Genomic DNA, 27,842 nt, shown 5'->3' with positions numbered 1-27,842 from the left:
CAGTGCTTTTTCCCCTTTCCTGGGGGAGGAAGGCAGTGAGCTTCCTTTTTGGTTGACCTCAATGGTATCATGAATTCTTTTTTCTTTAAAGTAGGTTCCACCCAGCATAGAGCCCGATGTGGGGCTTGAAGTCATGACCCTGAGATCAAGACTTGAGTTGAGATCAGGAGTTGGACCCTTAACTGATTGAGCCACCCAGGCACTTCTTGACTTTTGATTTGAGTAGCTGGGGCAGGAGAACCAGTGATCCTCCGACCCTAAGAGAGAAGTGCCAGACCACCCACACCCTCTTGGCCCACCTTTCTCCAGCCATTGCTGCATCAAGCTCCTGCCCAGGCTGCCTGTTGCCTTGCTTACTTTCTGCTGGTGGTGGTGGTGGTGGGGGGGACTGCTCTGACTCCCCATGTGGGGTTGGTAATTGCTAGAGTAACCTCCAGCCCTCAGGTGCATACATCCTGGAAGTCCAAGTCCTGGGAATTAACACTCGTGGAATAACCTTGGCTGATGGAGGATGGAGGCAAGTGGATAATTTTGAGGTGCAGCGTCAAAACTTTTCAGACAGTCTCTGCAGGATCAAGCCCAGCTGACCACAGTGATGACAAACAAAGCAATGTGTCCTCACAATAGCTTTCCTGCCTCCCATTTCACCAGCCCAGTCCCCCACTCCTATTCCTGATGTCACTTCCAAAACTATGCTGACTGCACACAGGCCCTTGTTTCCAGCTCCACTTTGGGAGAGGGCACAGGGGACCCCATGCTGGTTTCAAGTTGAACTGATTAATACACATCTGGGAAGGTCAATATTCCATATAATGTATCTCCAACTCAAATAACAACTATTTCTTGATTCTTCCATTAGAGAAGGAACACAGTGATTGTGGAAAAACCCCTGAAAGAGAAGGCATGGGTTTCAGTTTAGCCACTAATTGGTTATGTGACCCAAGCTACACTATTTAACCTTTCTGAGCTCAGACCCTGATCTACAAAATAAAGGAGATGAATTGGATTACATCATGACTAGCATCCTTTCCAGTTCCACAATTGTATATTTGTGAAATAAAAGCATCGAGGTGACAGTTGGTAGTGGCTGCTGTTCCCCCTCATTAACCCTAGGGATTGTTTTGGCTAAAAATATGGCAACACTTTAATGCAACTTTAGACAAGCAAGTGAATCAGCCTCCTGAAGGTCTAGATTAGGGAATGAGCAGCTATTTGGAACCTCAGAAGACAATAATGCTGACAAAAAGAGAACAAGCTGGCTTCTTTGGGAGTCAGCAAACAGCAGGGGCTGCAGCATTAAGATAAGAACAGAGTAATGAGAAAACGAGTTGAAACCAACTTCCTTGGCTGCGTCCCAGCGGTCACTCAGTGATTCGACACATCCCTAACAGGCCTTGATAAATGGACTCCAACTGGTGAGATTTTTTTCCTCTTTAGAAGTTACTTGGAAACCTGGCTTGGGAAAATGCTTCGACTTTGAGAAAAAATAACACAAAATCCTGCAAGTGTCAGAGACAGGAAATAAAAACATTGAAGGGATACAAGCCTTCATAAATCCCAAATCAAGGAGCATCACTTCAGAAAAAGATGGATGATCAGGATAGTTAAGTCAATCAAGAGGGCCACAAAGCATGTAAAATAAATGAGCTATAAGGCAATGATATCACCATTTATCAGAAATACAAGGCACTTATGAGATGTAAGACAGGTAACATAGGTATTGTAATCTCCATGTTACACATGAAGAAAAGAGGCTCAAAAGGTGAGTAATTTGTCTGGTGACACACAGCCAGGTAGTGGCAGAACCGGAATTTTTGCTTTTTAAGATACTTATCAAAAATTAATTAAATTTGTACTTATCAAGGTAATACATGCATGTAGTTAACAAATTAAACAGTCCTGAAGAGCACATAATGAAACACAACAGTGTTTTCCATATTGCTTCCTTTTGTCCTTTGAGATATTTCCCAGTGCTTTCATTTCATTTTTTAGTGTGGCCATAATATTCTTAATTTCAAGAGCTTTTTCTTTTTCTTTTCTTTTCTTTTTTTTCTTTTTCTTCTTCTATGGTGGCTCCTATTATTTTTTAAAGCATCCTGTTCTTGTTTCATGGATGTAATATCTTAGCTGTCTAAGGATATTAACAACAGTTTTTGGGTTTTGCTTTCTTCTTCTTCCTGTTTGCTCTGAATATCGTTTTTTCCTATTTTCTTTGGCTTCAGTATTTCATATGGGAGGCTTTCACAAAATTTTCTGTGATTCCCAGTATCCATTTGTATAGTAAGGCATTAAAAGGCTGGGCAGGAGTTGCTTATATGCATCCCCCACACACATTACATGGGACATATTTATACTAAAAATTATTCATTGCTGATATGAAATTCAAATTTCGTGGGGGTTCTTCTATTTCTATTTGCTAAATCTGACAACCCTGGGTATGTGGTTTTTGAACTTCTAGCTTCTGGGTGACTGGGCTATGGGTTCTCAATCCAGAGATTTGTTCCATTTCATTTCATTCCCTCTTCTGAGCTCTGTATCTCATTCCCATCTCATATTTTCCTCAATCCAGAGTCTGCGCTTTAATTTCTCAGGGAATCAGCCTGTGGCTGTCTCCAGGGGTAGAGGAAAGGAAGCTTACTGGTTACTTTGGGGAAGGACTTCGTGGGTCTCTGAGTGTTCTATAAGCTGACTTGCTATCAATCTCTTCGTCTTACTTAAGCTTTGAGTGTCACATCCCCTTTCCGTGGCATGTTTTGTCTCTGGGCTCCAAACAAGTGCTTACAGGGCAGATTGTCTTGCTTCTCAGAGCTGTTCCCCTCTGTAGGTCCTACCTTTCACTTCTACTCTGCTAGATCAGTTACCTTTTGTTGGTCAGCCTTCTCTTTTCCACTAATGTATTGGCATCTCCTATCAGTTATGTGCCCTCAATCTCTCTCTCCTTGAAGATTTATGCCTTTATTGTTCTTTTAAATGTATTTGGTATCATTTCAGTGGAGTTTCAGGAAGAAGAGGACATAGACACTTGGACTCAACCTACCTGGTTTAACTGCCAGAATGCAATTTTAATCCAAACCAACATACCTCCAAAGCCTTTACTCTTTCCACAATACCATGGACTAAGTCATTCAGCAGAATCCAACAATACCTACAGCACAGATTATTAGTTGCCTACTCTAATATCCTTCCTTCCTTTATTAATAATAAAACCCTTACTTTTTGTCAGCAGGGCACATGGCTACCCAGAATAAAGACTTTCTTTCCCAAACTTCCTTCAACCTAGGTATAGCCAAATGGCTAAATTCTGATCAATGAAATGTAAGTGGAAGGGTTCTCTGGAGCTTCCAGAAAACTTACCTAAGAGATGGCTTGCATCACCTTTTAGCTCCCTTTTTCTTTGTCCCTTCTTTCTTTCTGCTAGCTGAAATGTGGACATTATGGTTGGAGCTTGACCAGCTACCTTGGACTAGGGTGGAAACCATGTGCCAAAAACGGCAGCTCAGAAAGATAAAAGGAGCACTGGGTCCCTGATGACTTAATGTGACTGCTCTACCAACTTTAGATGGTGGTTCTCCAGATTTCTTTTACATGACAGAGAAGTAAGTCACTATTATTTTAGGGTTTCTGTTCCTTACAATTGAATCTAATTCTAACTGACACAATGCCAGAGTGCATTGTGATATTTCAAAGCGAGTGAAACAGGCTTCCTAGAAAAGGTGATGGAGCAGATGGACTGTAAAGGAAAGTTCTGCTGGATGGGGAAGTGCAGGGACAGGATTTCATGCAGAAACAGTGTGATTAGGGCACAGGGGCACCTCATGAGATGTTTTCAAGGGATAATATGTAGACCAGTCTGGTTGGAGCAGACAAATCATGCAGGAGAGAAGTGGAGATAAGAAGGAAAAAAGTTTGCGGGCAGATTATGGAGGGCCTTGGAAGCTGAACCAAGTTTCGAGGTTGCTTTGAAAGCAATGAAGCCTCTGAAGGTTTTTGAGGTCGAAATTGGATAGGATGTGAGAGAGGGTTAGACTGAAGAATTCCAGAGCCTTCTTCATACCTATATAGGGTTATATGGAGATGAGATGAAGGGAACAGATATGAGTAGAGAGAGAGGAACATGGGTTTGAGAACTCATTTATGGAAACAAGAAGAAAAGAAACCTACAGAGAACCCAGAAAATGAGAGAGAAAAGCAGTCAGATGTTAGGGAAAAGAGGGCAGAAATTGACAGTGAGAAGCCTGTAAATCTTCAGAGGTCTCAACGAAGCTAGATAATATCAGAAATGAGTAAAGGACATTGAATTTGAGGACAAGAAAGTCTCTGGCGACCTCTAACAGAACAATTTTGGCTGAATGTGAAGGTGCACATAGGTCTTCAAAGTGTAACCAGGTGTTAGGAAAATAAAGGTCCTAACATGTCCCATTCATTTGAAAAGGTAGGCAGTGAGAGAAAGGTAAATCGAAAAGCAATGAAAGATCTCCATGGGATCAAGTGAAAGAGTTTTTTTAAGGGAGGAAAGTTAGTCTTTAAAGAGGAAACTATGCATATTGGTGAAGGAAGAGACTTCCACGCTGCCAGGATAAGTGGTACCCGATGGAGCAGGTCTCAGAGGATATAAGAGGGATGGAATTTCCAGCCCAGATAGAGGCTTGAACTTTGGGGTAAAGGGGATAGCACTTCTGAGAAAGACATCTAGAGGAGAGGCAAGAAATGAGGGCTTGGATTTCAAGTCAATCTTTCAGCAACAAATCTTTCATTAGCATCTTCAATGCCCTTATGGATCTGACTAGAAATAACAGTCCAATATAGCAATTTCAACCAGTCTCTGAAATAAAAACGGCCATCATTTAGCTTCAGAGTCAAAAATCTCAAAGTTCATAAAATAAAAGAAAGCTATAAATCTCATAATGCTAGCCTCAATTTTCTTGTCTTACAGATACCACCTTAATGAAATTCATTTAGATAAGGGAAAAACAACAACAGAAAGTTTAGCTCATTTACACATTGACATTCTAGGATATGCTAGGATAACAGGCAACCCCCAAATATGGACCTGAAAATTAATTACAGGATGAAATTTTAGATATCCATTTGTCAAATAGATCAAATGCCAATACCTACTCAAAGTACAGCGTGAGGTCTGTTGCTAATATTGACTGCTTCAAAAGCTGCATAAGGTCACTGTATTCCTTGGAGGACAAATTAGCAAAGATGTTGTGACCCTGTAATGAGAAAGTAAAAAAGTCACAAAAGACAACATTAAATCTGAGGTTGTTGATTATATGTATCTCCTATATTTAAAAAAAAAGTATGGGCACATGATAAAATCATTTTAAAAATTAATGAAATTTTGTGCAAATACAAACGGATTTTCTGACAAACACAGCAAAGCCAGAAAATGCAATCATTTTGAGGGAGGACTACCAGGGGGGCACTTCATTAATCTTTACCAGACTTTGTTAGTCTTAAATAGAAAACTCTGAAAACATTTAAATTTGTCTCACTGTGGATATGCCTGTGCCAACAACTCCGTTTGACTGCCACTTCCTGTGGAATAGCGGAGTGCAGAAGTTGACAAGACATTTGGGAATCTTTCTGACCCGAAAATGAATACTAGTTTTACTAATAAAGACTTAAGTTGGCATTTTGGAAGCACTTGCTATGGCAACAAATGGCTTTAAGGAGGAGAAAAAAACCCCATAGACCAGTGGTTCTCAACTGAGGATGATTTTGGCAATGGAGACTTCTAGCAATGTTTAGAGACATTTTTGATGGTCACACTGGATGGGCATGCCATTGATGGATAGAGGCCTGGGATGCTGCTAAATCTCTTACAATGCACAGGAGAGCCCCCACAACAAAGATTTATCTGGTCAACTCAGCCGAGCTTGAGAAATCCTGTGTTAAATTGTGAAGATACATCCTAATGAGGTATGTGTAGAAGAAGTCCAGTACGTAATTACTGAGTGGCTAGGATGTAGGAGATACTGTTCTTGGCATGGTTCTTGGGATGTTAAGATATTTCCTTAGGAAAACTTGCATCTGTATAACTCCATGCCTTTGGAAAATACCCTTCTTTTCATCAAAATTTGTTTCAGCTACAATATACAGTTCTGCAATGTTTTTAGCATAGTGAAAAAAAAATCCTTGTGTAAAGTGACCGACAATTCACTTAATTTGCTTGAGAGTCAGGGACTTTTCATCTATCGAGTGTTCTTAGCATGAATTATGAACTCATAAACATGTGGCCGGGGAACTGGAGGGGTCTCAAGGCAGCGTTTAGAGCCAGAAGACAGTGCCCAAAGAAGGCGCAGAATCGCGGCCGGAGAATAAACTCTTCTCTGCCTAGAGGTAAATTAATTCTTTCAGGGAACCAGAATATCAATTAGTAAATTAGTTCTTACCAGGCACCAGATGATAATCTCCTTCCCTTAGTTAATTTATCTCATTGGGTGAACCCTCCGTTCCTTAAAGACTAGAGTATATTGGTTCCACCTGGGACAACGTCCAATATTAATAATAATTTTCAAATGAACTCTCCCAGACCCTTAATTCAGCCATTAGGAAGAAGACAAATAACTAAAGGTAGGCCACACCATAATTCTGCCCAGGTTTCTTTGCCTGAGCCTTGCCCCATGGATCAATCACAGGCTGGTGTGCTGGGGCCTGGGAGAAAGTGGGTAGATCTCTGGAGAAGCTCGTCACCTGGATGTAGACACATATCTAGAATCTCTCAGTGAAAGAAATATAGCCTTTTGGAGTAAGTGACAGTCAAAACTATGTGGAATTCAGGAGGGAGTTGGTCTGAATTTGAGGACCTTGATCATTTTGTGAGAGAGTGCATTTTACCAATTTTAAAGGACTTACAGTAACACAACGGACACAATTTATAGCTGATAGAGGTGATAAAGCTAGCCTGATAAGCTTTAATAAAAATAATTTTAAAAACCCAGCTAATTTGCAATCAATGTATTGTTTATATGCAAATTGGCCTTCTACAATGCCTCACGCCTTTGGTCCCCGAGACAGATTTTTTCCCTGAAATATTGCTTCTACTCCTTGTTTAGGGAGGACTAGTATTAATGGAAAGAAAACCGACCGTGGAGGGAGAAAGGTCTGGAGCAACTATGCTCTGGCCTCTGCCTCATTTGAAAAGCGGGGGTGTAATGCCATGTGCATTTTTGCCTTTCTGAAGGGCAGGTCAGGAGGGGATGCGGGGAAAGCTCTAGGCCACGACCCACAGGCCAGTTGCTCAGGGCATAGTTCTGTTATTATTGTTCTGCGTTTTCCAGAGACAACCATGCAGTGGAGGCCAGCCAATGTGTTTTGCTTGTGTGAAGACAAATTCTGAGTTAGCAGGGTTTGTTTTTCCCAAGAGACAAACAAATGACCTTCCGAGAAAACACTAACGCCCTGTTTATTATAATCCCTGTTATCACAAAGGTAGGAGTTTCTGGGTTCCGATGTCAACCCATCATATTGCCCATACAGAAAAGACCATCTGCACCCAACCTCCTCCTGACCCCTCCTCCTTCACAGGGCTCAGCTAAAAACATGGCTTGCATAGGAAAATTCCAGAGCCTTGGAGGCTGGGCTGCTGGATTCTGTCAGAGTTACTGAGAGCCTAACCCTTGATGTTTCATTCCCAACTGAAAATACATCTCCCCCAGTGGGTTTGCTCTTCCCCAGCCGCATCAGGTTCCGGAGTGCTGACTCTCCTTTATGGGGTCGAAGAAGGCTTTCATGATATTGCAAAAGACATGCTTTCTCCAGATAGGCTGGAGGAAAAAAAAAAAAAAAAAAAACCCTCCATATTTAATGATGCTATTCCAGCGAAGCAGGGCCTTAATGATGATAATAATAATAATTAATGGCACAGCTAGAGAACTGACAAATAATGGGGAACAGATGATCCCTTCTTGGCCTAAAAAAAAAAAAAAATTCTGTACGTCTGCAGAAAATTAAACAGATCCTTTCCTGGCCATTTAAAACTCAGATGCCTCAGCCAGAGTCCGTTAGTGTTTTTTTCTTTTTCTCCATGGAGAGCTAAAAGTACAAAAGTCCAACTATTTCCAGCTCCTACATTGCCACATGAAACAAAATAAGGCATATGGCTTTAGCCCTGGGTCCCAAGTTTAGCTGCAATTCTCACTTTCTGATTGCTCCCACCAGCGATTTGGGGCTCTTTTATCTTTTATAGCTTTCTCGATTGTGCTAATAAAGTGTAATTTTCTCACCCTGTTTCTACTTCTACCATCTTTTAAAATGGCTTTGAATTTCACAAAGTGAGAATGTTGGGCCACTCGCTATTTCCATCAAGTCGCTCTATACTCCTCCAGCAAGGTAAGCCTGTGCTCTGGTGACAAACTGTAAGTGGTCCCCTCTGTGAAGTGAGTCTGAGAAGTCTCCTTACCAATAATGAAACCCAAATGAATCAGCTCGGGAAGAATTTGAATAAGGTTCTTGGTCAGGCATCTGAAAGAATTTTACAAAGCCACCAAGAAAATAGTTTGGCCTAACAACACTTGTCCTCTTCTCTGTATTTACCTGTGGCACCACAAAGAGAGAGGTAGCAAACATTGTTTTATTGGTTTGTCTGTCAAGAGCATGAACATAACATTAGGTCTGTACCTCACTTTGCAGGATCATCACAGCATGGTTAAAATGGTGATGCTCCAAGGTAGCAGAAGTTCCGTAGAGCTGGGCCAGAGCAGAGCCGCTCCTGAAAGAGGACAGAAGGGTGAGTGACCAGGACCTTCCACCTGTCAGTGATCCTCCCACCCCAGCTCTTTGGATCAAATTGCTTCTCCTGCTTTGGCAAAGGAACATTAGCATATACATTCTCAGGAAACTGTGTAGTTCACTCATCGGTGAAGTAAATTATTTCAAAAACCTTCTGTGTGTTGGACTAGAGTCTATGGATGATACAACAGTAAATAAGACGCAGTCCACGTTGCTAAGGAAGATGAGGTGTGGTCATAAGGGAAAATAATGCACATAACACAAATGCCATAGACAGTGTTCCAGGTCCAATCAAAGGGCTGCGGATGATCTGAGGACCGAAGATATAAATTCTAGCTCAGGGGATCAGGGTACACTTTGTGAATAAACCTTATGTATCTTCTGAGTGTCCAGAACAACTAATTGTCTTATACTAAATGTATTTGACTCTCCATGGGAAAAGCTCTTGGGAATATTAGGCACAGCCCATTTAACCACTTTACATACATGGCTGACAAATTTTTACTATGGTTTCCCAGCCCAGAGTCCCATTATATCTCAGGTTAGAACTCTGGAAGGTTCCCTGGATTTGGAACCAGACCCCAGCTCTTGGCAATAGCTTTGGATAATTTCTTGGGTGCTTTAAGACTCAGCTTCTTTGTCTCTAAAATTATGATAATGCTATCTACCTCCTGTTATTTATGAAAACAAAATAAAATAAAATATTTGAAAGTGCCTATCATAATGCATGACATGTAGTAGACTGCAGTGTACTAAATCAATTAAAATCCATATATATTTCCATTTAAGAATGGAAAATGTTAATTGATACTTGAAAAAATTATTTTGAGTTATCCGTAAATTTTGCTTATTGTTAATTCTCAACAATATTAGTTCAGCAACGTGTTCATTGGAAATGTCCAAGTGTGCTCATTTCCAGCTCTTGTGGATTAGGAATTAGAACATCTCAAGAGTCAAGAGAGATCCAGAGAATCCTATAGTTTAAAAGGCAGTGCTGAGACTCTGACTAATGACCCATCCAGGTCCTTGTATTCTTTCTTACTCATTCCAGGGAGTTGGGACATTAAAAGCAATTTGGCTTTTATTTGGAAACGCTAGGGATTGACAGCACACAGTCTGTCTTGCTCATAAGAAGAGCAAGAACTGCATTTATGTGCAATGTGAAGGATTTTGATCATAAGCTGCCCTCCACCTCCACTGTGAAGCAGCCCAAGATCACAGCCAGATCAGGAGTCCAGGGACCTGTGTTCCTTGGACAGCCTCAGAGCTGACCACATGTTGGGGGAAACACAGGGTTCCATAGGGATTATTATGAATAGAGTTGGTAAGGAGGGAGCTAGATTTTCATTGGGTATGTGTTATTTCTTTAAGTCTTACCTTAATCTATACCATTTAATAAGTGCAAATTTGTAGGCTAATCTTAGTAATCAGTGATTAATTAATATTTAATTATAGTTACTGTTTTCTATCAGAGTTCATTTTTATTAAAATACATTTGTCAAGGTGTACACTGTATGCCTTTATTTTGGTTTTTGAAATTCTGGGATGTTTTATGTGCGAATCATATCCAATTGCCTGGTGCATGGAATAGTTGCTTAAAAAATATTAGCTGCTTGGCTAATAAGTTTACAGTGGTATGGCTAGAAATGAGAGTTTGAATTAGAAGGTTCAGTAATAAATGTGTTAGCACATTTTGTGATAATGTCATTAATAATAATAACTATCATGAGAACTTACCTATTATACACTAGGCAATATATTAACAATTTAATACATCATTTCATTTTTGTCCTAACAACAACCATGAAATAGGTGTTATTTTTCTCATTTTATAGATGAGGAAACCAAGGCTCAGAAAAGTTACACAACTTTTCCAAGGTCACACAGCTGACAGGTACCAGTTCTGGACTGGAATCCAAGTTTGTAAGTTTCTTCTCACTACATCATGAGAAAGATAACTTTCTCATTTCTGCTACTGAGTCTCCATTTTTGCCAAGCTGGTTATCATCAATGAAAAAAGATTTCAAAATTTAATGCAGAATTCTACTTGTATACCAACTGCTAACCACAGGCTCAGATTCCTGTGATTTGTTTCTATTAAATAGCCATGCCCAGATGCCCCTCACTTAGTGGTGTGAAACCTGATAACAGAGTCACTGATATAAGATAAGGTCACAGTACAAAATATTATTTCATCCTTTATCATGTTGGTTTAGCAGACCTCACAAAAGTTAAATCAGCTGGATGATCACAAATTACTTTATACTGTCTTTTTTCAGGATGAGTAGGAAGTTTCCTCCCTTAACCAGGGGGCACTTTATAACAAATATTACCCTCACACAGTACTGAGTTAATCACAAATATATGTAGATTTTGCAGCTGAACCACACTAAAGCTACAAAAGTGCAGGAAGACATTGTGATTCATTCATTCGCTCACCCAACAAGTGATGATGATTCTTACAAAGCCAGGCTATGGGCATGTGGAATACAAAGATAAATAAGAACTTCTACCCTCAGGAAGCTCACAGTCCCCTATAATTGTGTAGGAGACATTCTCTTATTAGACTTGCCCTAAAAATGCTCCCCTTTCTGCAAGCAAGGTGTCGTTTTTAGGCGTTCATAGAACAAAGTATGGTACTAAACCTACTTTCAGTTTTCTAGAGTAAAATAGAAGCAAGAATGTTTCCATTTCCATATGGATCCTTTGTTTACACTATTAGATTTGGTCTTTGTTAGTTTTTCTAAGACTGCAAAACCCCTTGGTGCTTTTGCTCTCAGGTCAAGTCTCACTGAGGATGTTGCCTATACCCGCCACTGCACTCAAACATGCTATGAACCTCCTAGGGCCGCAGGAATGAAGCCCACAGACACTAAACTTGATGTAAATGGCAAAAATTAAAATGTATCTCTTAGGATATACCTTATCAAAAAGTAGGCTACAGAATACTAGTTCTTTGGAATATTAAATGGCATATAGGCAGAAATGAAAAAGGTCCCATGGTCAAATACATTTGGAAAATGCTGGGTTTAAAAAGTTAAACTGTTTTATTATTGTCAGATTTCCCAATGGTATCGATATGTGAAAATATATGGTGATTTTGCAGGTGGGGAATGTAATATGCAATATTAACCAATTTTACTTTTAGCATAAAACCATTTTTTGAAAGAGGCCATGTCTTTCATGTAATATATTTTGTGTAAAGGTATACTTCCAGTTTTTCATGTAAAATATGAGAAAGATACCCAAATCAATTGCATGTGGAAAAAATGAACTTTAGTGCCAGCCCTCACTTTAATTGTCTGTAGGAAGTATATCCATCACAGAAGAGCTGTGGGGCACATACTGTTAAGTATGAAAATATTACATATCCAAATTGTGGAGTTATATATATCTCCAACTTGCGGATATCCACATTATATATCCAAATTCCACAAGCACAGGAATATTTATACATATGGTTATTCATGATGCTCATTATTGATTAGGTCATCCCAACGACATACTAAAGTTTTCCATTTTTGGACAGGTGACACACCAAGGGAGACTCATTAAAAAGAAAAGTCAAAGTGAAAATTCTTTCTCTACAGGCCACTCAGCACTTTGCACAGGAACCAAAAAATAAATGTGCAAAAATGTGCATAAGTTTGCTAGGTATGCATATTCTTTGGAAGAGAGATGTAATGGGAGTGTGTGGCCGTGGCTTATGGGAAAGTTTTAGAAGGAAAACTATGAAAGGTAATTAGGAAATTGAGAATTGCTGGGAGGTAGTGAGGAATGGGATTAGGCTGTCACGGCAGATTAATGTGCCCCAGGATTTCACTTCTGGGACCTGGCCGAAAGCGACAAGATGGGTTTTCATTCCCAATAAATGAGTATAAGAGATTATGCTAGAAATGAATAGAAGAAGTCTCCTAGGAGAATATACTACAAAGCTGCTTGGTACTGATATTTAATCATCGGGGGCAGCTGTAATGGAGAGGGGGATGAGTGGGAAAGGCTGTCCCTGGAGAAAACAGGAGAGAGGTGTTCACAGAGCAATTGCCAAGCATGGTGGGATGGCGGCCCTCTCTACCTATTGATCATTCGTTGCACGTGCTCCAATACTTAAAAATTAAGAATAAAATATGAAAATGCAAAGGTTCACTCATCAGAAAGGCTAAGAGAATAAATCATATTGTGCTATAACTAAAGTCACAACTTTTTATTGTAGAGGCATTTTGCATTTTATATAGTAATTTGTCCCCTGCTAAATGTCTCCTGTTTCTTTTATGGCCTTATATATGAATAAAAGGTACTGTATGCTTTGCCACATAATAATTGGTGCATTTAAATCCCATTTCCAAATCACTTGAAAGGTTGGAATTATACTGTGAATACTTTAAGGGAAGGGGCTGTTTGTTATACTTCTTTATTTCTCCCCCAGTGCCTAGCACGGAGGTTTGCACAAGAAAAGTACTCAATTATTGTGGAAAAACAAAGGAAATAAGGATTAGATTTCTTCATAAGGCTTTTCTAAACAGTGGCACACTTACTGAAAAAGTCTTTTTTTAATCAATAAAAAACTAATTCCTTCCCCATGATGTCAGAAGTTCTCTTCCCGTATTCCTGTTGAAGGAAATTTTAACTGAGGGTGGGTGGTGAGGGCATTTGGTATCCTAAGTTCAGAAGTGACTCTCTTAGGTAGAAGTAGGGCTGAGGGACAACACGTGAGCTGGTAAACTGTATACAAGATTAATTGTCTCAAGGAAACACGTCAGACTGTCTTGGAACAGGTAGATTTGACCATGTGGCATGAGGATGCAAAAAAAAAAAAAAAGACTTCTAGTATCATTAACTAATACTATCTCATATGTTGAAAGTTGTTTAATCTCACATCAATCACTTGAGACTTGGGGACCTTAGTTTCCATCTTTGTAAAATTAAGGTGTTGAAACATGACTACCAAGGTCTAGTTCAGTTCTATGATATTTTATGGTTCCATGTCTTGATTTGCTGGATGTCAAAGCATATTTCAGTTTCCCAGAGCTCACATATATGGCAAGTCAACAAACTGGAAGCTCAAAGGCCTCAAGTAAACATTACAAAGTCACAAAAGACAGGATGATGCAGTGGTTAAAGAATGGCTTTTGGAATCAGATAGCCCGGGTCCAAATACCATTCTGGGTATATGAATTTGGGCAAGTTAATTACTTTCCTGAGGCTCAGGCCCTCTCCATAAAATGGAGACAAAAATATTTACCCTACACAGATATTGGTGAGCACTGGAGGTAGGAAACAACAAACACATGGTAGTTCTCTCGGTCTCAGGGACTGTTAGTTGCAAAGAACAGAAATCAGTTAGAAGCAGCTTCACTGAAGAGAAGGTTGATTAAAGGATAAAAGGAACTCTGACAGCACCCAATTATCACAAGTGTGGCTGGGTCTCCTGGAAAGGGAGGAGAGATGTGGAAAGCGGGGATCAAGTCTGCTTTTTGTCTTTCTCTAAGGTTGTACAATCTCTTCTTTCTGTTTCTCCCCGAATATCTACTTCTTCTTCTCTTCTCTGCAGATTCCCTTTCTTGTTTCTGTTTGCTACGTGCTACGGTCATCATGACTTTCCCAAAATGGCAGCCTACAGCTCCCAAGTCTCTGTGGATCTGCAGCCTGGATCTCAACAGCTGACTCAATATCATGGTAATCCAACTCCAAATTCCTGGCAGATAAAATATGATTAGCTGGGTTTTAATCAGGTGTGTATTCTTGGTCCAAAGAGCTGAGAGGTCAACGCAAGAAGGGCCACCACTCTCAATGTGACACATAGGCTTTCTCTGGGAAGGCACAGTGGTATCTCAGGATAAATATTGGGCACTTGGCTCTTAAAAAGAACCCTCAAGGTGCCCAGCCTTGTTTTATGACTATAATTCGAATACACTTATCTCTTATTTACGCCTAAGTGGCAAAATGGTAGAGGGCTAGAGAGAGCATGCTAAAGGAAGATACACTGACAATGATGCCATTGACCTACCAGAGAGAGGCATCCTAAAAAAATAATGAAATGCAGACACAGAAACCCAAACATAAGGAATTGTCAGACCCTATAATGAAAGTACACTCTGTTTATGCTTCAGTAGGCCCCAGGGACACTATTGTCTTTAGTACAACATCAAACTATGTGTATAAAAACTATGTTTTATAATAACCTATAAAAGATTATACTTGCTTAAGAAATCAGGAAACCTTCTTGAAAAGCTGTATTAAAATAGTTAAATCCGTTAAAACAAAATCTCATCCATTTATCCATTCATCATTCATTCACTCATCAAACATTCTTTGTGTGTTTCTTATGCTCCTGTTATTGCTATACATCACAGGTACTCAAGAAAAAGGAAAGACACACCTGTAAATCAGCAATTAAAATGTAGTGAGATGCATACTTCTGTAAAAGCATAGGGCATTATGTGAGCATAGCAAATCAACCAGGGGATGGTACCCCGGGGATAAAACCCAGAGGAATTTTGAGGAAAGGAGAAGAAAGGCATTCCAGGTAAGGGAAGCAGCATACCAGGGCACAGAGAGCTGTAACTAACTGCACCGCCCCCCCCCCCCCCCCCCCCCCCCTGAGCACTCCAATAGCCCCTGTGTCTGGAATGCTGATGCAAAGATGGAGGGGAGGGAGGAGTGGGTGCTGGGCCAGGACAATGGGCAGGAGCCAGATAGAAAAGGAGCTTTGGGGGCTACACTAAGCAATTTGAATATTATCCTGAAAGTCACAGGAGGTCAGTGAATGTCTTTCAGGCAGGAGAGTGATCTAGTGAGCTTTGTGAATTACAAAGATTATTCTGGAGTGCCAGGAGGGGGAAGACCGGAAGAGGGAAGTTGGGCTGCTTGTGGTAGCAATTCAGAACGGATGCAAAGAAGCAGCAGTTCCAGTAAGAAGGCAGAGATGTGGACTTTGAGGGGTGCTAAGGAGAAGCAGCTCTGGGTGTCTTGTGGATTTCAGGTGCCGCCATTCACTGAGATAGAGGAAAAGGGATAGGGAAAGACTGATTCTGAGGTGAGAGGGGGACTCTCAGAAGGAGGGAGTGGCAAAACGTGCCTTTAGGCAAGCAGGGCCAACAAAGATGGACAAGAAGTGTCCATTGGCTTTGGGAAAGGGGCCCATTGGTGGCCTCACCTGGTAAGGCAGAACTGGAACCCATGTGGAAGGCAGGGGCTGAGGAAGTGAAGACAATGAACAGACAACTCTCCAAGAGGACTGACTGGGAAGGAAGGGAGAGAAAGAGAGCAGAAGCTGGAGGGAGAAGTGGGGACTGAGGTGGGCTTCTTCAAGATGGGGGAGAATGGTTCCCATTAACAGGACGCTGAGCACTAGTAGGAAAGAGGAGGAGGCACAAGGCAGAGAGAGGGAGATTGATGGAGTGGGGTCCTGCAGGAGGGGCAAGGAAGGCATCCCAAGCTGAGGTGGAGGGATTAGCCTCAGACAGGAGGCAGCACAGCCCCTTGGCTGAGATAGGAGGGAAGGATGAAAGGATGGGGCCAGACAGATAAGTTTCTACATGGCAGGGGAGGAAATTGAGGGAGTGCTCAATTGATGGCCTCAATTTTCTCGGTGAAGGAGGAGGCAAGGTGATCTGCTGAGTGGTGCGGGGGTGGTGGCGGACAGGAGGTGGTTTAGGAAGGGAGAACCGTTCGGTACATATAACTGCTAAGAGTGAGGGGGGACAGAGCTGGCCAGGGATGCAGAAAGATCAGTGGGGAACACAGAGCCGCCAGCTGAGTTGGGACAATATATATTTGTATGTCTCAGACTCTCACAACTGTGACATTTTCTCCCAAAGCCTTTAAAAGTCTAGGTGGAGTTGCAAGAAATCGAAACGTTTGATTGAGCTGGGGCTGAGTTTTTGCAGAGTAGATGTCATAAGAGGTTAAGAGAGTCAAGAAATCATAGGATACTGAGAAGAGAGGGTTCAAGGGATGAGCTATAATAGGATCCGGGCTGCCTAGAGAAGTGTATAAAATAAAAATTCATCTGCTGGATCAGGAATAAAAGCAGGCTGCCAGGACTCCAAGGCCTCCCTAGGTAGATGTTCAAGGAACAAAGTGAGTGGTGTGCTGTTGAAACACAGTGGGCCATTGACATTCAGATTATGGAGGGAGAGAGACCCGTTTAGGGGCTTTGAAATCGGTCATCTGATGGTTCATCTTGCCTCTTTGTTGAAGCCTTCCTTAACTTCTCCATCCCCAAACTTTTTGCTCTAGAGTCTGAACCCACATATCATTTTGTTTACAAACAGTATAAGGACCGTTAAAACTGGGCCCTTAATATCAGTTGGGAGATTGGGGTTTTGGTCTTATTTCCAGCACCCATAAATTCTATAACCTTGGCCACAGTGTTAGCCAGTGAGCAATGGTTATCTTGACCCGTCACACTTGCTTAGGGGCAGATTATTCTGTCTGTGCACATCATGTGTTGCACATCCCCAGTCCTGATGCCACCTTTGTTCCCCATCTTTCTGTGGGAGAAGGGACGAGAGCAGCAGAGACCGTATTCCTCATGTCGCTTTATTTCACTGCAGTTTATACTATACCCACCATTAAAGAGCCTGCAAGAGATTCTATTGGGTGAAGAAAGATATTTCGCTTCATAAAATTTCCTAAGACCACTTTTATTTTAATAGTCTCAAAAGCTGATTTTGAGAGTAGCAAGTCCAAGATGCTTATAATGCCGTGAAGGCAAATATTCTGGGAGGGAAAAAAAAATAGGCCCTTTAAAATCTGAGCTTTGTTATCTGACTGAGGTCAGCAGAGACAGACCAAATCAACAAGCATGACATGAAGGGCAAATTTGCAATTAAAAGAAGAATAGGGAATTATAAAGATGGATGAGCCCCATGACATGCACACCCAAGCCTGCGTGGCCTTGGCCTCGGATGCCAGAAATTAATGCTTTACTCTTTAGCACTCGTCACCTTTGGCTCCAAACAGAAAGGCAAATGCATTAAAATAACAACAATTAGAACACTTACTTAGCTTGGAAGGCATTGTTGGTTCCCCTGTGGTCGAGGTCATGACACAGGCATCCCACAATCACCGCTAAAATTTCCACCTCGGTCAGAATCTCTTGAAACCCTGCGGTCTGGGAAGAGGGGAAAAATGGCAACAGTCACTCTTTGGGGCAGGGAGGATGGATAAGGTCCGTCCGCTGAGCAACAATCAGCTCTGTTTTCATACCCACATCATTTAAGGAGATGATTAACTGCCACCCCCTTAGATGACAGTCAGTTGGGTGGTCAGTTGCACAGCTTAAGGTCCCCACAGTGATGAATTAGCTGGCTGTCACGGGGGCCCACACTGGCACACCAGGACAAAGTTCAGACTATTCCCTTCTTAGAGAAGAGGCCGCCCTATCCAGATACAGTGACAGTTTGGCAGAGGCTCAGAGCAAAATGTGTTTTGTGAGTCTACATGGCAACAATGAGTATCTCGTGGTAGGAAGGAGGAAAGAGGACTGTGAATTTAGAAGTGAATGCTATAATCCACCAGATCCCACTCAAAACGAAGGCGGGCAAGAGAAAACATGTTATATATGGGTTAAAAGAAGCAATTTAGAGGTACTCAAATTGCTACATGAAAATATTCTAGACGTTCTCTTGTGAAGACCTTAATTCATATTAGCTTGGAGGACAGATTAAATTCATACAGATAATAAGGCAGGGTACGTCTTGAAAACTAGGATTTGGCAGAGGATTAGGCAACACAGATTGAGGATCACATGGAGAATCTTTTTACATAGAATCCTTTTTTTTTATTAGCTTCTGGGGCACGCTCATGGAACGTACAAGGCTCCATGTGAGATCTTTGGAGAGCAGTGATGTAATTACAGAACCAAGGTTCGTTGGTTCCTACTGTCCTTCGGTTAGTTTAGAAGAGGAGGAAGTGAGCCTCTGGAAACACAAGCCTGTGCATTTTCTTGACCCCAAGCCTGTCTTCCCCCTTTTTCTTAGTTAAGTCTCCCATTTCAGTATTTATTAAAATCTGTATCGGCAGGCAGGAGGAGGGGAAAGTGGGGTTCAAATTGCTTTCTTTTTCATGTACATTTTTCCCCAAACTGAGGACCACTAGATGATAGAATCCGTTAAGGTTAAGTCACTTCTTTTAGAGCAATGGAAACTTTGTTTTTTGATTAGTTACATTTTTATTGCAGAAATAACTGAATAGTAAGTGTCTGTATTGACAATTTTATTTTTTAAAATTAAGTTGGGTCCCCTGCTACATTTAGAAATAAAAAGAGAAATACACATGAACACAGGAATGTTAGTAAATTGTCGGGGGTGGGGTGGAGAGAACTGAAAAAGCCCGTATCAAAGCTGTGTGTGCCCCTTCATTTTAAAATTTGGGGTTGGCTGTTCATTTTAAGTTAAGTTTGCTTTACTTGAAGTATGACCTGGATAGTTAAAACACAAAAATCAAATCATGGTAAGAGGCTTAGGATCAAAAACCGTAGTCTCTCATCCTCCCGCTTTCCTGATTCCCAAAGGCACCTCATCTTCCCCTAATTTGGTAGTTAATTTCTACCATATCTCTACATAGTGTGTCCATATTATTAGCACTTGGCCATCCATCAAGTGCTTATGTAGTCTTCCTCTGTGCTGACACTGTCCTAATAGCTCTACAACCGTTTAACCCACGGCATTGTCAGCACAGCCCTGTGAGGTAGGAACCACCCTTATCCCAGGTAGAGAGCAGGGAATTGGGGCCCAGAGAAACTAAGTCATGCGCCCAAGGGCTCACAGCTAGTAAGTGGCAGAGGTGGGCAAATTCCCAGCACCCAGGTGCCAGAGTTCACCCTTAAACACTGATGTCTTGTGACGGGTGAGAATGATCTTCAATCCAATGCAATCCAGACCCACACTCTATAAATATTCACTACTGAGCCAACTCGTTATGTGAGGCTTGTTTCCTTTCTGATGTAAATGTTTTTATTTCCTGGAGTTCAGATTTCTTTGAACATCCAAGTCTTCTCACATCCTACACAGCCCCCCAAGGGGGCCACACCATTTCTTCCATGCCTTCCTGTCCTGAGGACTCCCTGCTGCAGCCTGCTCCTGCTCTTTGGTCTGGATTCTCTGCGGGCAGCCAGCTTTCCTCCCCTGGGGTTGACCTCCAGCCTCCTGCATCCCACCCTCTCTTCTTCTTCATTTCCTCCCTGATTTCGCAGGAGCACATCTGCCCGTGAGAAAGGGTGTTAACTGTGCATTAACTTTTGAGGCTTTGCATGATTGAAAATGTCTTTATTCTTCTATTTGGTTGTTAGCTTCCCCTACATTCAAGGTTGCAACATTTCCACTCAGAATTTTGAAAGACTGCTCTATTGTTTTCTAACTTTTGAAGCTGTTTTTGAGAAGTATATCCGATTCTTATTCCTAACAGTAGATACTCTTTGATTTTTCTCTCTCAGAATCCTCTATCTCTGGGTTTTGGCAATTTCACAAAGATATGGTTTAGTTTGGGATTTTTTTTCCCATCGTTTTGCTTGGTGAGGCTTAACAGCCTGGAGGCTCATTTTCTTCAGTACGTTTTGTAATCTTATTTTTTTTAAAAAATAATTTCCTTTCACTACTTTTTGGGTCCTATTGGAATGGAACTCCAGTTGGTTGGACATTGGACTTCCTGTATTGATTTCTTTATATTCTTGCCTTTTCTTTCCCATTTGCCCATATTGACTTTTCCCTTTTACTTTCCAGGAGTAATATTTTCAATTTATAAGCATTTTCTTACCCGTTGCTTCTTTTCTCATAGCATGCTATTCTTCTTTCATAGATGCAGTATCATCTCATCTTTTTAAGATAATAATTATAATTCCTCTGAAATTCTCTTCTGCTCCTTGATTGCCTACTTCCTCCGAACTCCTTTTCTCTGTGTTTGCTTGTTTCCCGCAAATGCCTGATATCCTTGAGTGTTTACTCATGTAAGAGTAAAATGCTCACCACCCACCAGTGCGTGGGAATGGTGTCTGTAGATTGCTGGGCCTTGCCGCACGGTGAGCAGATAGCCAGCTGCTCTTTTGTTGGAGATCCCTAAATGTCCGTTTCTAGACTCATTTTCTCTGGACTTCCCAATCTCTTGCTTGGAAATGGTGTAAACGTGTGTTGGCATTTTGAGAAAAGAGAATTGTATCTTCTCATCTTTGAAAATGTAGACTTTCACTTCGTTTTCTCATTTTCAGGGTGTACCTCACCCTAACTTTTCTTTTGCTGGTGTCCCCAAGTCTCAGGTTTATTCTCTCCAGCAAATATTCTGGTTTTCTGCATATTTGAGAAGAAGCCTTCTGACTACATGGAGAACGGTGGAGATGTGGGGACTCAGAGTTTTCATCACCCCCTCATTCCACTTCACCCCATTTTAAAATTTTTTTCTGATGCCTCCAGTTCCTGAGCCTTAGCAGGTTCCCAGGGGGATGTTTCTCATGTGTACCACTTCCTCTGGCCCCTCACCTCAAACACACTTGGGTTAGATCTTCCTATTCTCTGGTAAGCTATGAGCCATCCCCTCTCCATTTTCTGCCTTCATATACCATGGTTCCATAATATATGGAATGCGTATCCCTTTTTTGTTCTTCTTGCTATTTTTGGAGTGATTTCAAAAGGAGGAGTATAAAGGTCCGTATCCATCATCTCTGTCATCTTGAAACTATAAGTCAACTTTGTTGGGTTTGGATCTTGCTAATAATAAGTAAATCCTGAATGTCTATCAAGTATGAAATAATTATCCAGAATACTGTTGAAATCAATGCTATAAAAAAAAAAAACAATAGAACTGCACTAAAATCTACAGAGGTTTTGCCTGTGAAAATGTTATTGATTAGAATGAGCTGATAAATTAGAATAGTAAAAATAGGGATAATGTTAAAATAAGATAATTAGACTAGAAATTTAATTAGAAGTTGAAACCTAATGCCTCTAATAGACACAAGATCAAAATCCTGAGTTAGTTTTAAGCCATCAGTTATCACCTGTTATATAATATGATGGAATATACTTTACTATAATGTACTATGCAGCCCATCTCCTCCCTCTGCCTCCCTCACCTCTTTCCTGGGAATCCACATCTAGATCTTAAACTATTTGGATCATAGATACTTTCGAGAATTTTTTTTTTTTTTTTTTTTTACTTTTGAGAATTTGGTAAGAATCTTGGCCCCTCTTCCCAGAAATTATTCTGTAACTTTACGGTGTTCAAAGACCATGGAGCCCACCTCTAGATCCTCAGAATAAAGAATCCCTAAAAAAAAAAAAAAGAAAGAAAGAAAAGAATCCCTGAAGTACAGCACACTCACAGTCATGCAGTACATATTTACCTCTCTCAACTGTGATACCTGAATTACTGAAGCAGCACCTCTCTCTTGACTGTGATTTAAAGCTGTCTGGTAAATTGTTTCTGAGAATCATCAGGCTTGAAAAGTGTCCACCTGCCATTAAGTGTCCGCTTGCCCCTCCCCCACACATCCATCTTCCTTCAAGCCCTCTCCATTCAGACCTACACTTGCCCACGTGGAGGAGAAAAAGTCAACTGCTGAGGACGAGACACTTTCAAAAGAAAACACAGTGACGGGGAAAGTGTATTTCAATGTATTTATCCCATGTCTGTCTCTATTTTATTCTTTTATTTTCTTTTATTTTTTTTATTTTTTTTTTTTTTTATTTATGACAGTCACACACAGAGAGAGAGAGAGAGGCAGAGATACAGGCAGAGGGAGAAGCAGGCTCCATGCACCGGGAGCCTGACGTGGGATTCGATCCCGGGTCTCCAGGATCGCGCCCTGGGCCAAAGGCAGGCGCCAAACCGCTGCGCCACCCAGGGATCCCTCTTTTATTTTCAAATACAATTTTATCTTTTCTGTTCCTGACCCAATAATTATGGGTTTTATTGACCTTTACATTTATCTATTTTCTCACCTATATTCCCTCATAGTCCATATAAAAAGCATAAAGCAATGAATACAATATATCTAAGCAAAGACGGTCAACGCATATAGGCATAGTTCTCATATCACCCTTTCCAGAAAAGCCTGTGACTACCCTCTGATCAGGCTTCCAGTGATAGTCCTTTCTTGGCCTTTAACATATGCTGGGATAATCCTACTCCCAGGCCAGAGCATATAACCACCAGAATCCAAAGAACCCAGACATTAGATTGATTCACAGGGCACCCTAGGCTACCCAGTAATTTGCTATCATCTGGTCAACATAAAATTTAAACCAGCTAGGATATACTACCATTTCCAAGCTGACCCCATACAATACTAGTGAATGGAGAAAATCATAGACAGAGAAACATGACTGGTGCTTTGTGGCTCTGTAGAATCCAAAAAAGGTCTAGAAAACAAGAGCCATAATATCAACACAATACAGATGGTGCAAACGAGGCTTCATTCATTTAACAAATGTTATTAAGTGCTTTGATGTGTCAAGCAACTGGTATCGTGGAGAATTGTTTCGTATCTGAGAAGAGGCTTGGGATAATTCTAACAATAGTTAACATTTCTATTGTGGCTTAGTGTATACCGGGCACTGTTCTAAATACTTCAAATACATTAATTCATTTAATTCTTATAGGAACGCTCTAAAGGAGATACTGTTCTTATCTTCCTCATTGTATAGATGAGGACATGGAGCCACTAAACTGCATTGTTAGAATGTGGCAGAGGTGGATTAGAGCTCAGGTAACCTGGCTCCTGAGGTTCTCCACACTATGCTATTCAGCCACTATGCTATTTAGCCACTAAGGTGAGGGTGTGGCTTCAGATATGCAGCTTTTAAATACTTTTGTGATCATAGAGTGTTAGATGACATGGCTTTAAAGAATCAGTGGGTGTGTCCTTTATTCCACAAAGGATGTTATTCTTGAGTAGTAATAGGTTGATACTGCAGAGCCACTGGACCTCTTGAGCCCAAACACCTCTGGTGCATCAAGATGTAACTGATAATAAATAGTGATTTACAAATGAAGTCTGGAGAGAAAAGAAAGATACACTGGTTTGTATGTAACATCCCAACTTTACTCGATATATGCATAAAAAAATGACTGTCAGGATGTCCATCAAAATGTTACCAATAGTGGGATCACAGGTGACTTAAGAATTTTTCTTTGTGTTCAAAGTTTCCATAAAAACATATTTATTAGAATATATAACATATATATAATATGTGTATATGTAAATTCTTTTTTTAAAAGATTTTATTTATTCATTTATGATAGACACAGAGAGAGAGAGAGAGAGGCAGAGACACAGGCAGAGGGAGAAGCAGGCTCCATGTCGGGAACCCGATGTGGGACTCGATCCCGGGACTCCAGGATTGTGCCCTGGGCCAAAGGCAGGTGTCAAACCACAGAACCACCCAGGGATCCCCTCTTTTTTATTTTAATAATAAGCTCATATTTCATCAAAGTGTCCTAGCTTGGAATAAAATAGTGACAACCTCAGAAGTGTCATTTATTTATTCATTAAGCAGATGTTCATTAAGCATTTACTCCATTTTAGGCACTAGGAAAGCACTCACATCCTGAAAAGTGTCCATTCATCCGCTGATTCATTGAGCAAATGTTCATTAAGCATTTACGCTGTTCTAGGCATGAGGAAGCCAGGCCCTTGTGGCATGTTTGGTCTGGCCATGCTGTGTGCCAGCCAGAGCAGTGCCACGAACTTCCCTTTTCTAGCGAGAAACCATCACAACACTGGCTGTGCTTTGTAGAAAAGAGTGATGTGGGAAGAGGTCAGCCACCCCTGCTCTGTTTCTGGAGAAGGTAGATTATGGACTGCAAGCCCCTGGCTGTGTATTCAGCTCTGGCATAGGAATCTGAGAATGTGATGCCAGAAAGTCTGCCTTCAAGTTTGTTTCTGAACCTAGGTGTTGGAGGTACTGAATGATGAGGGATTTCCTGAGTTCATCCTCTTGATTTCAAGATCTAGCAGATGGCAGGGTAAGAGAGACGGAATGCAGTGATGTACTAGGAATTCCTAATGGTCACAGAAATTCCAAACTGAAGGTTCTTGGCTCCCAATGTTCCTCCACGGATGCTGACAGCCAGGCGCTAAAGCCAATCAGTGGATTGGCTAAGGTTGAGGGAGAACACGATTTGTTTTTGTGGAGACTTTCTTCTCCCCTTCCTCTTTCTCTCTTTTCTGGATAAGAAGAGCAAAGAAGACTGCTCACACCATTCCAAGGGGTTTAGAAGAACATGGTTTCTCAAGGAAGTGCCCCTCTAGAAGATTCTGTACACCACATCCCTAATCTGTGTCATGTCTCAACTGACCTATAGATGACTTCAACTTGGAAGTGATGTGAGCTTGGGGCTGAATGCAGCATTTAGAGAAGAAGCATTTAGTTTCTGGGTATCTTCATTTCTGGTGTGCAGAGTGTTGCAGGGTCACTGTCTGGGGCCTTTGTTTGATGCATTATTAAAGTCAAATTTACTTTAGCCAAAGTGTACACTGAGGGTTTCATCATTGTAAATGCCACATACAACATGCTCATGTCTCTCTGTGAAACTTAGAACTGCGAGCGTGAACCAAAGGTTCTATGAGAAGGGTGCCTTCAGTCACACTCCCAGTTGAGCACGTAGCCCAATGTGGGTGATCAGAGCAGTGAGAGCTATTAAGGCACATGTTTGGACTCCATGGGCATGGGCAGCAAGCCCAGTATGTTTCTTTTTGGGACTCTGTTTAGTTTGCTTCAAGATGGAATGGCTACCTCTCAACACACAAATCCAAGGAGCAGGCTGACGGATATCAACCTATTCAACTACTCCAAAGCGATGAGTTGGCAGAGGATTTTCTCAAGTTTTAGGATGGAAGCAGATTTCAGTTGCTAACCAAGAGTGCTCATGAATAAATTTACAGTACCTGATGCCATGTCCTATCTTCTTTTTAAAATAGGATCCTATCTTTGCCAATCAGGGCTAATGTGTGATGAAAGTGTAATGACGAAAAGAACAGGTATCCACAGCTCTAATCTTCTACTGGGGGTGGGGGGATCCTCTACTGCACAAACCAGAGCATCTATATTTAATGGTCATACCCCTTTGGGATTTATATTAATATTTATCTGCTAGTATTTGGGTGTGCTGAGCTGAAAAAGAGGCACATCAGCCCTATTTTTGAGGTCCAAGGACCAGAACTTTTCCAGCTGTTAGGGGACCACCATCCAGCACTATGTTTACATGTCCCCTTCACCAGAGCATCTAATGTAACACAAACAATTGTAGTTTGACTAATTATCCATGGGAGTAAGGTGGTTTGGATCAAATTTGCTTTTCTTTCTCAAGACGAATGCAGCCAAATGCTGATTTAAGTCTATAATGACCCTTCCCTTACCAAACTGAGTGGGGAAAACCTTACAGTCTACACTTAAATACTTTCTGTTACAGCCAGAAGCCTCTAAGGCACTTGTCATCAAACAGTAAAACTTAAGTCAAATTTTGGATATACTGTGACTCTCAACCTCAAATAATGTCGCAAATGTTTGCCCATGTAAGCCTGAGAAAGATGACACAGCAAAACTTAGTGGTCTGTCTGGTTGTAATTGTGTATGTTGAATAAATATTTGATACATGAACAAAAATTTGGGTTGATTTTAATAAATTTTATGGAGTTACTTTTTAACCACTTCCAAGACTTAATTTTTAATCTACCTATAATCATAATTTTACAATTATTTTGGAAAGTTAAAAGCATACCAAGAGTGGAATACTATAACGAACCCCATGTGTTCATCATCTAACTTCAACAGGATCCATGGTTTGCTGGTCTTGTTTCATCTATCTGTTCACATGCGTTGTTTTGTTTGTCTGTGTGCTGGAGTCTTTCAAAGCAAACTTCCAGCATGTATCAACACTCTTAACTTCATTCTCAATAAGTCCTAATGTGGTCAAATAAAAACTGGCCAAATATCTCTGCTCTTATGTTTTGATAACATGTGTAAAAAGATATACAAATGGTGTAAGGACAATTTCAGGAGAGTTCTCTTAATAAGACAGGAAAAAGATGAAGTTTCTACTTCAATTTAGATAATACAAGAAATATATATCTGTATGTATGCACACATTGTATTTCAAAAAGAAACAAGGAAAAGCACATTTTATTCTTAAGGACTTAGCTTTCAACACTAAAAATATATGTGCTTTGCGATTTTTTGAGGGCAAAGATTTTTTTGTTCACGGTAGTTTATATTTTATGATAAATTACTAGTGAACTGAATATAATACAGCATGTGGTTTGTGAGCGCAGAAAACGAGGCAGATCACTTGGCGAACATTAATTGTGCAGAGACAGACCTCTCCAAGTGCAAGAAGCCGGGTTGATGAATTTCAAGAATATGAGGGCTCTTCAAAGCTTACCCAAATTTTTATTAGTCCTCATTGAGTCAAAATTAGACATGGGACTCATGAAGAATTAAAACTTTTTAAAGCTCCCAACCTGACACCTTGAAGTGCCAGTTTCCAGCCCTGAGAAAGTGCCATCACTAAGTTATAAACCGAGGAGAATGGAGGCTGTGATAAACGACCATGGCTCTGCTGCTGGGTCTCCCTGACCTGGAGGACTCGGCTGGTGTCATAAAACACAAAGCGACAGATTAAGCAGTTTACCAACACCGTAAAAATCTCAAGAATAAATTCCCTTTAATCAAAAATCCTATATTGTAACTAGGCAGCTCGAGCCCTGAAACCACATTCATTTCCTTACAGGCCTGTGTCCATGAGCAGGAGCTTATCCACTCCCCGAAATGCCGGACATGATTATGTTCATACACTTTTACAATTTACATGTCCTAAGAAAAATACCCAGCTCTGGCTGATGGTGCGGGAGAATTTATTTTCACTAGGAAGGGAATGACCCATAACTCATGAATGGCAGCGCTTAAAGTGAGTTATGGAGGTTACTCTCCTGTGTGAGGAAATGGATTGGATTATCCTTCTGCCCAATTGTATGTTTGGTTATTAGCGCACCAGGTTCTTAATTATGTGCGGCTTTGCCTTTTTCCTTTTATAAAATAAATGTGGATAAAGGGAATGTCAACTAGAAGCATGGAGTGCCTAATTGGGGCTCTCAGGGGTGGCCAGAG

General features: G+C 40.9%; 1 protein-coding gene across 7 annotated transcripts in view; it reads right to left on the bottom strand.

Annotated features, from left to right (window-relative positions):
- Nucleotides 1–27,842, bottom strand: part of PDE11A (phosphodiesterase 11A) — a 406,550-nt gene that overhangs the window by 58,412 nt on the left and 320,296 nt on the right. For all 7 annotated transcript variants that reach the window (XR_013371375.1, XR_013371376.1, XM_077883001.1 and 4 more), the window contains 3 exons: nucleotides 17,748–17,857; nucleotides 8,629–8,719; nucleotides 5,119–5,219 (listed from right to left, as the gene is read on the bottom strand). Coding sequence is in view for 5 of the 7 variants with exons in the window: in XM_077883001.1 (XP_077739127.1) it covers nucleotides 5,119–5,219; nucleotides 8,629–8,719; nucleotides 17,748–17,857 (302 nt within the window). In the remaining 2 variants the exon portion in view is untranslated. The remainder of the gene's footprint in view (nucleotides 1–5,118; nucleotides 5,220–8,628; nucleotides 8,720–17,747; nucleotides 17,858–27,842) is intronic.

Source organism: Canis aureus, chromosome 34, assembly GCF_053574225.1.
Source record: "Canis aureus isolate CA01 chromosome 34, VMU_Caureus_v.1.0, whole genome shotgun sequence".
In the NCBI taxonomy this organism is placed as follows: domain Eukaryota; kingdom Metazoa; phylum Chordata; class Mammalia; order Carnivora; family Canidae; genus Canis; species Canis aureus.
The sequence above is the reverse complement of the archived record's forward strand: the minus strand, read 5'-3'. Positions and strand labels throughout refer to the sequence as shown.